The sequence below is a fragment of the Cyprinodon variegatus genome, unplaced genomic scaffold, assembly GCF_000732505.1.
Source record: "Cyprinodon variegatus isolate N-32 unplaced genomic scaffold, C_variegatus-1.0 Scaffold576, whole genome shotgun sequence".
Taxonomy (NCBI): domain Eukaryota; kingdom Metazoa; phylum Chordata; class Actinopteri; order Cyprinodontiformes; family Cyprinodontidae; genus Cyprinodon; species Cyprinodon variegatus.
Genome location: NW_015151029.1, coordinates 535,349 through 545,624, shown reverse-complemented (window position 1 = coordinate 545,624; position 10,276 = coordinate 535,349). Strand labels below are relative to the sequence as shown.

The following is a 10,276-nucleotide window of genomic DNA, read 5'->3' as shown; positions in this document are numbered from 1 at the left end:
GCGCAAAATTCCAGTTTGCGAGCGCAAATTACTGCACGCAAAATTGGATCTTGATAAATCCGGCCCTTTGTGGGAACAGTTTGGAACTGGGCCCTTCCAACATGACTGTACGCCCGTCTACAAAGTAAGTCCATAAAGACATGGATGGCACAGAGTCATGAGCTAAACCTGGTAGAATGCCTTTGGGATGAATTAGAGCAAAGACTGATAGCCAGGCCTTCTTGTTCAACATCAGTGTGTGATCTCAGAAGTGCGCTTATGGAAGAATTGTCAAGAATTCTTAACACCTCACTGCTGAACCTTCCAAAAAGAGAGTGAGGGAGATTGATAGACAGATCTGTGCAGCTTCTGCTGTATTACGGAACGCTGCACCGGTCTGGTGTGGTGAAGACAGAGCTGAGTGAGAGCTGGGGCAAAGCTCTCGATTTACTAGTCGGTCTACGTTCCTACTCTCATGTTTGGTCATGAAATCTGGATCATGACCTAAAGAACGAGACTGTGATACAGCGGGTGAAATTAGATTTCTCTGCAGGGTGGCTGGGCTCTCCCTAAGAGATAGGGTGAGCAGCTTGGTTATTCCAGAGAGGCTCAGAGTAGAGCGGCTTCTCCTCCACACCGAGAGGAGTCAGCTGTGGTGCCTCGGACTTCTTTCTCAGATATCCCCAGACGCCTCCCTAGGGATATGTCTTAGGCACATCCCTCTGGGAGGAGGCCAAGGGGACGACCCAGGCCACGCTGCACGGGCTATGTCTCTTGGCTGGAATGGGAGCGCCTCAGACTTCTCCCAGCAGAGCTGGAGGGTGTGTCTGGGCAGAGGGAAGTCTGGGAGTCTCTGCTGAAGCAGAGTAAAGTTACAAAGGGGAGACCGACTTCATATTGAACCCTTATGGATTAGGAATGCGATGTCATGAGTCACGGCAGGAAAGCTGCTACTTCCAGCAATACACAGTAGTGTATATTATAAGTACGAACTCTTTTCTATATAAAAAAAAAATAGGACATCTTAATTTTGGCCCTGTGTAATATTTTAACTTCCTGAGAAACTGAACTTAGGTTTTTTTTTTTTAGCTGAAAGCCATAATCATCAAACTTAATAGACACAATGTATTAAAATACATAAAATTGCATACAGTGAATCTGTAGAAGTTTCAATTTAATAGTGAATCACTAAAAAAAGAAAAAAAATGAACTTTTAAAATTATATTTGAATGTATTTCTTATTTATTCAGCTGTGTAGAGAAGAGTTCAGGTGGAAATTAAACATTTTTACTTAAGTTTTATGATTTGAACAAATCCAAAACCAAGAAAGGGGCAAAAGGACTTGCAGGATGTGGACTCTCTTCTGTAGTGTCGCTGCATCCCTCTATGCACTGCGGTGTTTGCATGACGCCCGCAGTGTCATAGGTCTGCGGATGCTGAGCAGTGAGATTAGGCCATCATTCGCCGTGGATCGTGCTGCTTACAGTACTTGCTTACAGCGAGCGCTTTTGAGCCATTCGAAAGCTCAGCAAGGCCGTGCAGCAAAGCCAACGGGTTTGGTTTACCTGGGTTTCTCTTTGGTTTGTGGATAAAATGATCACCTGGATTGGGGGGAGGAGCAACATCCTGCCCCTGTCTGGCTAGCATGGGGTCGTACTCCTTCCCGTCGTAGTTAGCATCGAAGAACTTCTTGAACCACTGCACGAATTCAAAGTTGTCCTGGAATTTTCCTTTAACAAGCTTTTCTACTGGAATTATCTAGGAAGGGGAAACATGGGACATCTGTAAGCCTCTGTGTGAAAAAGTTTTAGATTTAGGAGGAAACAACAAGTGAAGAATAAAGCTCACTTTGTCAACACTCATCCTTTTAAACGCTGCTTGAAGAACTTTGAAGTTGTGTATAAACTCATGCTCCAGCTTGGCTTGAAATTTGACTTTTTTTAGAAGAATGCAACCTGGAAATAACATGTCCATGAACTGGCAATATGCTGCTCCTGGAGAACACAAACAGGCAACAATTTCTTTGTGTTAGATTGATAGAGATACGTCAGCAGACATCCCTAGGCAATCTCCCTTATGTCTCAGGCTTACCTGAACAGAGCTGCTCGATCTTGGTGTATGTGAGATGCAGGGAGTCGTTGACCCATGCAAGCATGTCATGGCGGCTGAGGTTGTCAATGGACACGGATGTGGCATACACGTTCACTGCCATTCCCTTCCTGAGAGAAAACAGAGGAACGTTCTTTCTGTAAGACACGAAATATGTATCTTATGGCAGCTGTATGAACATTAACAATGAGTTAAAATTTTATAAAATCCTTTTTTTTATCTAGGATTTCACTAAAGACTCCTAGATTAACAGAGGCGGAGCCAGAAAATTTTTAGAAGGGTGGCCAGGCAATAACCAATGTAGGCTGAGGGGTGGCCAGAAAGTGGATCGGCACAAGAACCCCAGGGTCAATATACACTGTTGCAACAGGAAAATTAACGAGCGCAACATCCATATTTTCAAAATAAAGACTAACCATACTTTCCTACAGCCTTAGCTAACAAATAGACGTATATATTTAGACATCCATGCTTTCTTGATAGAAGGTATAGTGGATAAAATACTTTCAGGTTTGAGTTCTAGGGCCAACATCTTTTCCATCGTCATTACTTACCTACTTTTATCAATAATCTTTCGGCATAAAATGTATATTTACATGTACTATTATCTACTTTATTGATTATTTTATATGTTTTTATTAAAATACTTTTTATCTAGGATTTCACTGAAGACTCCTAGATGGCTTGCAGAGACACATTATTCTCCCTTTACCCCATATAACTAAAAATCTACTTCTGAAAAGAGCATGAATACTGCATTTATCATCTTTAGTGTCAGTATATTGATGAGCATAATTAACCACAGGGTTTTTGTTGTCAAGTAATTGTTACTATATGAAAAATTAAAATGTTTTGAATATTCCACTTGAGAGTATTACTGCTGCTACTGTCTGTATTAGAGGAAATAAATGGTAGGGGTGGCCACAGGGGTGGCCAATGATTGGTTAAGGGTGGCCATGGCCACCCCTGGCCCCCCATATAGCTCCGCCCCTGCATATTAAACCTTCCAGGATGTTTCTATAGACCAGGTTGACAACCAGCAGCTCCAGAGCTGCATGCGACACTTTAATGCTTCCTATGCAGCTCCTTAGAGTTTTTTCAAAAATGTATGAAAATGGAAAATTATGGATTTTTTTTGTTTGTTTTAATATATGGTATACTGGAGGTCAAACACACATTCGTTATGTTTTCAATGCTGTAAAAAATTGTATAATAAATACATTAAAACAATAACATTTCTTTCAACGAAGATTTGCATCATAGCTTGCAACACACATTTCAGGCCCCAAAGGGAAAAAAAGAAAGTTAGCGGATGAGAAGAGAGGATTCAAAGAAGAATGGAAGAAATCATTTGCTTTAATTATCAATGTGGAAGGATTGCATGTTTTTTTTTTTTTAAATGAGAAGTTATCAATAAAAGAGAAATATGGAAAGGCATTTCCAGGGATGAAATGCAAAACAGGAATGCAGTCGACCACCAAGTTGGGAGTGAAAGAAAAAGTGTGATTGCAGTACTTATGGATAAATTACAGGAGAGTAAAGAGATTTAAGGAATGGATTGCATCTCCAAACTCCACCACTGCTGCCATTTTTTTGCAAGCATGGAAAACCGTTTACAGATCGAACAGGAAGCGCTCTAATGGTGAACTTTCTTCCATTTTTCCCCCCCCAAATCCTCAATAGAAAACACCAAACATAAGATTTCTTAATCGTGTGTCTATAATTTCTTCAATGTGACAAAATCTAATACATTAATATTGCTATGAAACTTAAACCTAAAGTGCCAAACATCGTACAGCAATGCAGTCACATGATGTTACATTTGCTGCAAGATAAACATTTAATCATGAATGCTTATAATAGATTTAAGACCACATAGTGTTTTTTAATAGTGGGCTAACACACTTAGAGCCCGTGTTGCCGTGCATGACTTATATAAGACTTTTACATTTTTGTGGCTCCAGACAGATTTGCTTTTTGGGTCTATTATGGCTCTTTGAACAGTTTTGGTTGCCGACCCCTTCTATATCACATATGTAGATGTTTATAAAGGTGGAGCAGAAGAAACATTTAACAGATTTTCATTTTTTCACTTTACACCCTTTAACACATTTTCTGGCAGGGTTGCCCTTTATTTAGCTCCATCTTCTCTTTATTTCCTTAACCTTTGACCAACATCCCTTATCCAGAGGACCCATATATCTCCACTGCATGATGCTACCATCACCGTGTTTTACTGTAATGGGATGATCTGATCAGTGCATATGCAATGTTTATTTTGCTTCACACAACTGCCCTGTGTAATGTTTTAAGCTTAGGGTATGATATTACAATCCAACCCTGCTTTAAACTTCCTGTCATCTGAAAATTCCAGACCGATCTGGATGTTTTTTGATCTTTAAAAAGCTGTTTGCTCATTAATGTTCACCAACAAACCAATGATGCCTTCACTGCATGCTGTACTCACTCTCAGATGTATTTAGTAATTAGAGGACCAGTAAAGGCAGAGGGTTGCATTGGATTTTTAATAACAGAGTGAAGGCAGCTGAATGCAAAAGATTTAATTTCTTACTTGTGAAACAATTCAAATCGCCCCTCATTCACCTTCCAATTTTGGCACAAATGTGTGTGGTTCTGTCAAAAAAAAAAACATCCCTGAAGCTGGTCGTAACGGGACTGAATATTAAAACCCTCAAGAAAGATTTTACAAAGCATAATTTTTTTTCTGCTTAAAAAGTAAAGTAACATTTATGAACACTTTGAGGTTACTGCCTTTCTTTTACATTTTAAAACCTTTCTCATACCTACAGAATGTGTACAGTATGTGTGTATAGACCTGTAGTTTGTGCAGATTGCCTCTGCAGATAAAAACTCATAATATTGCAGCTGTGGATTCAGTAGACTGACCTAGTGTGAAACAGTCACAAACTGGCCCATAGGAAACACATTTATATTCCGATTTTGCATTAGTTTTAACCTACAGATGCGACTATAATCCTCTTTAGATTAAACTGGGCTTGGAAATTCTCCACGTTGAGAGCAGCTTTACACATCTGGCAGCTCCAGACTGAATAAGGCGGTGATCGAGGCTACCTCCCTGAACTTAGACTTCAAATATCATCACATCATGTCAGCTTTACCTCAATCACTAAGTTATATTTAAAGCTGGAATCTACACTGAGTGCAACCTCAGCAAAGCGCACAGCAGGGTTTTGTAGTAGGGCTCCACTGCCTCACAATCCCTGTCATGATGATCACCCCCCTCAATCTGAGCGGCTCATTCACACATGCTGCTTCCAGTGGTGCCTGCTTTCTGTAAGAAAAATATTAATTATATTCTAGAGAAAAAATGTGCGGAGCCTTAGGGGGAAATAAGAAAGCTGCAGCAAAAGCCCTGAGAAAACCGCTGAAGTCCGCAGATATAAATGGGCGGGGGTCTGAGCTGAGAACAATAAATGCATCTATTCGCTTTTAGTTAAAAAGCCGCAACGCTGGAGCTGCTTTCCTACAGCGGCCCCCTCTACAGGCCTCCCCTCAATACCTTAGGACTGAGCGCAATGGAGGGGGGGGCATCCTCTCTGTGTGGGAGGGTAAAGCTAAACACGCTTCCACACGCAAAATAAGGAGCTGCGGGGAAGGTGAGCGGGTCACCCAGACAGAAAAGTAAAGCTACTCACTGCGTTTGGTGTTATTTGGCCGGCAGGAGTCCGTGCGTCAAAGCGCGCTGCAGTGCTTGGTAACGGGCCGCCCTGTCTGAGCCTGCAACAATCCGGCCTCTACTGCGCATGCGCCCGACTCCACGCTGTTAAAAGGCTTATTATAAATAGGACTTTGGCCCGTTCCTGCTAAGAGACACATGATGTGTCGGCTTGGGTTTTTAAGCCTGTTAGTGACATGATACAAGAGGTCAGGCTGCACAGCAAGCAGCTTAAGGTACATTCAGGGGAAAAGATCTAGACTCGCTCATTTTACGCTTAGGTTTTACAAATCAGTACAAAATAATAATAATAAAAGATATATTTATGCTCTTGAATTATTTAATTTAAACATTCAGTGTAAACTATTCATTTGGGAAAAATAAAGCAGTCACCTGCTTCTAATTTAAGCACAATAAGCAGCTCATCTTAACCTATAAGCGCCTCGAAATGTGGGTTTATTGGATAAATTGATATATTTGTGTGTTAATCACCAGGAGAAAAGAGATCAGCTATATGATCCCAGAGAAGTTATCTCTGCAGCGGTGGTTCCTGGTTCCCCAATAAATAAATTAAATTCACACAGGTCCCAAACCCAGAGAAGCAGCACTGGGGAAGGAAAGAAAGGATCTCCTTACTAGTTATTTAAAAAAATAAACAATCATCTAATCGTTTTATTGATCTCTAAAGGAATTATATAACATTTGATTAACAAAATAAACTTTACACAAAAATGAAGATTAACAGAAATAATACAAAATGTGCAGTCTGAAGGAAAATTCTGGAAACACTGCCCCCTAGTGGCTAGTGTTCGCTTCTAGCCACCGACCTATGACCTTAGATTATATTAAAAGCAGGACCTCATTCTTCTCCTTTTTTGCATACACAAATAGAGATTCCTTTTCAGTAAATTTGTAATTGTAATTGGTACCTTCCTTTCTGCTTATTTAATGTATTTATTTACCATATTGGCTAATTTTATGTCAAAAATCCCTTTGGCCAAATGAGTAAAAAAAAAAAAAAAAGCAACACTCCAAAATATTGGGACGATTATCTTCTGCATGAAGACCTGGATGTATAAAAAAATACCTTTTGGTTCTAAAAATTATGGCATGACTCAGGTTTATAAAACCATACCTGAACCAATTGACCTGTTAGACTGTGTCTTTTATAGATATGAGATTAAGTTAAAAGTAATGGTTTAACCTTCATTCAGCATGTTTGGCCAATCACTGCATAGAATCACAAACACCTTATATCTGTGTGATATGAGAGTGGAGGACAGTGACTTAAACTTGCTTCTGCTCCCATAGGTTCTCCACTCTCTTCATTTATTAAGTAGCCAGTTTTTCTGTATAATGAAATGTTTTAAAGTCAACATTTAGGCCAAAAGCTCATCTGGAAATATATCAACAAGACAAATGATGTTAAACCAAACGAAAGAATAAAGAAGGTTCAAAGCTGAATGTGGAAAACCTCAAATCATGACATTGGTAGACGTTTCTCTCTTGTTGTTCACCTACATCTAGTGAGAGCAAAATATTGTTATCTTGTTCTTGTGTGTTAAATCTACAGACTAAAAAGACAATACGCTTTTTTTTAAATGGCTCTCGACTCCATTCAGACATTTAATTAAATCCCTTTCTAACATACTCTACAGTATCTATTATTGAGTGCATGTCTGAGGTTAACATAATATTATGAAGCAAAAAATACTTCAATACATCTAGCTCCAGGCTTAATCTGATACAATTTAAGGTTGTCCATCGTATTTATTTTACCAATTTTAAACTTTCCAAAATTTATCCCAATGTCGCAGACGCATGCAATACATGTCATGTCACCAGCAAACATGACTCACATGTTTTGGTCCTGTCCCCGCCTTCAAGATTACTGGCCGACTGTTTTCAAACATCTTGCAGAAGCACTAAATGTGAAATTGACACCTTGCCCTGAATTGGCTATCTTTGGATTAACAGACCATCAAGAAAAAGTTTAGGGATAGTATTGCCTTTGCTTCTTTATTAGCACAGAGAAGAATTTTGCTGGAATGGAAGGCACCAGGTGCCCCAAAAGCTTCACTGTGGCTTAAAGATCTCATGCTGTATATTAGATCTGGAGAAAATTAAATATGATCTAAGGGGGGGCACCTGGAAAATTTGTTTCAGTTTGGTCCTGCATGATTGGTTACATAGCTAGATTAAAGACACTACAGGACAAATGAAATGTCCACTTTTGATTACATTTTCTTTTCCCCCTTTTTTCATCTCAACCCATTGAAAATTTTACTTAGTTTTATTCTGTGGTGCTCTCTATTTACTTATGTTACTCTTACTACTCTCTCTTTCTTAATTTTCTATATACATTTATATTCACATGTTTGTGTGGTAAGAAGGAAGGATGTGGGTTATTACTGATCTGTAACATAATCTTGTAGGATTGGGGAGGGCTGGGGAAGGGTGGGAATGAGTGATTGTTGTTTTTGTAAAAAGGAAAAAAAAATCCTTACTTTTCATTGTTTGTACTTGACTTTGTCATGTAAATAAAAACATAAAAAAAAAAAATACTTCAATATCAGCCGTGTGATCCAGCTCCTATCAGTGCTTAAACAGCTTGTTATTTATTTCATTGTGGTTTATTTGTACTTAAATCATGTGATAAAGAGCTGCAAGATAAAAACAGGAGAAAGAGGAATTTAATGTGACAACACATCGTTCAGCACCAGTGTACAGTATGTTTGGGGAGGGGAAAGACGCTGCTAGATCCACTGGAGCATTACACACCAAGAAACAGAAATGAAAGAGCAATAATCTGTGTGGATTCCAGCTTCCAGAAACAGCAATACAATCAGAAACTAGGAGAATTCATCACATAGTACTTTAGACGTAAAATTTACAAATAGTAGGAAAATTTAACAAAGTACTAATGTGTTTTCTGTTCTAACTAAACAATACATACTTTTAACATCTGAAGGCATTGGATCCCATGTAAAACTTAGCATTGACTTCCTAACACCTCAACTGTGCCACATATTTCACAGTGGTGAATTTAGGCTGGAGTTCTCGCTGGAGCATCTGTGCTGCATCCTTAAGGAACTGTGACAGAAATTACGGTGAACGACACGTTTTTTTATGAGTTTAGTGTTGTCAGGTGTTAAAAAGGCAGTTTGGGTGAGATTATTTTGATCAGTGTTGAAATAATTCTGGGTATAAAGAATGCAGGGTAACATAATAACTAATTGTGCTTGACACAACTGCAGTCATACTATAAACAAGGGTCACAGCAGAGGTTCATTCACATTTAGTGGGGTTGAAAAAGAAGTCAAACCTGCTGTATAGCTGTAAACATAAACTGAAGTAGGAATTTTAAACACAGAAGTCCCTCATCCTTTTGATCCAAATACAAAGCAAACATAAACATAAAAATATATACAAATTAAAAAGCAAAGCTTAGTGAACGTTCTTCCTTCAAATCATCAAAACAACAACCTGTTTAATACATATCAGCGTCGTGTCAACAAAAGTTACATTATATCCACCAAGGCCTGCAGCAAAAATGATCTCATAACATTAGGTGACGTAAAAAGGCATCTAAATAGTACGTGACACAAGTGCAAAAAATTGTATCTTACAGTGAGGTAACACAATTGCATCATTAAAACAATGTCTCCTTAGCTATAAGATACAGTGCTTTCCCCGAACATGATAATGAAGAAACAAACATGGAACTCATTTTCTAAGCTGCTTTCATATTTGGTTACATCGTGACTACATTTTGGTAGCAGTTACCACATAATTGTTTCCAGATTGAGTAAATTTATATGACAAAGTGTTGCAGTTTTACAAACCGTTGTAAATGAGACTTCAAGGTACAAAAAAAACCAAAAGCATGGTTCTATCAATCCATACATAATCAAATTTTCTAAAAGAAAGTTGAGTCTTCTTGCTCTGTCTCTTCTTTTCCTTGGGGTACATTCCAGCTAACTGGTTACCAGATTCCACTGGATCTTCCTCCGGGTGGAGCCAGGATCCGAGCTGAGGATCTCTTTGGAATGTTGTCGTCAATCTGAGCACCTGTGATCGGGAGAAAAAGTGCTTCTCAGTGTGTTGCCCAAGACACTAGAGAGAGATCTCGTGTTAAGATTAGGTAGATTTAAAAAGTAAGGCATCATTTTGAGGGCTGCTCAGTGGAGTAGTTGGTAGCACTGCTGCCTTGTAGCCAGAAGGTTCCGGGTTTGTTTCCTGGCCTGGGGTCTTTCTGCATGGAGTTTGCATGTTCTCCCTGAGCATGTGTGGGTTCTCAATGGGACTCCAGGTTTCATCCCATAGTCGGAAAAAAAGGACTCTAAGGCCCCGTCCACACGAAGTCAAAACGAACACGAAATGCTAATATTTTCCAGAACGTTTGTCGTAAAGACGGAGACGTAAAATAAATGTGATCGTCCACACGAATGCATGACAACGCTGCAAAATGTATGCCAGGCCTGTAAGTGG

At 39.2% G+C, this 10,276-nt stretch overlaps 2 protein-coding genes across 4 annotated transcripts in view; both read right to left on the bottom strand.

The window, feature by feature from the left end:
* Nucleotides 1-5,897, bottom strand: part of LOC107095819 (microtubule-associated protein RP/EB family member 3-like) — a 16,904-nt gene extending 11,007 nt beyond the window's left edge. The window contains exons 1-4 of one of the 3 annotated variants that reach the window (XM_015392142.1): nucleotides 5,766-5,897; nucleotides 2,071-2,198; nucleotides 1,828-1,973; nucleotides 1,545-1,737 (exon numbers count right to left, since the gene is read on the bottom strand). In XM_015392142.1, coding sequence (XP_015247628.1) covers nucleotides 1,545-1,737; nucleotides 1,828-1,973; nucleotides 2,071-2,191 — 460 coding nt within the window. In that variant the 5' untranslated portion in view covers nucleotides 2,192-2,198; nucleotides 5,766-5,897. Of the gene's footprint in view, nucleotides 1-1,544; nucleotides 1,738-1,827; nucleotides 1,974-2,070; nucleotides 2,226-5,765 lie in introns of all 3 variants that reach the window. The other 2 variants (XM_015392144.1, XM_015392143.1) reach the window with 2 other exon arrangements.
* Nucleotides 5,898-8,412: 2,515 nt separating this feature from the next.
* The window catches only part of LOC107095833 (dihydropyrimidinase-related protein 5-like), a 22,172-nt gene continuing 20,308 nt past the window's right edge, over nucleotides 8,413-10,276 (bottom strand). Inside the window, exon 13 of the mRNA XM_015392172.1 lies at nucleotides 8,413-9,856. Within this exon, the coding sequence (XP_015247658.1) occupies nucleotides 9,771-9,856 (86 nt within the window). The 3' untranslated portion in view covers nucleotides 8,413-9,770. The remainder of the gene's footprint in view (nucleotides 9,857-10,276) is intronic.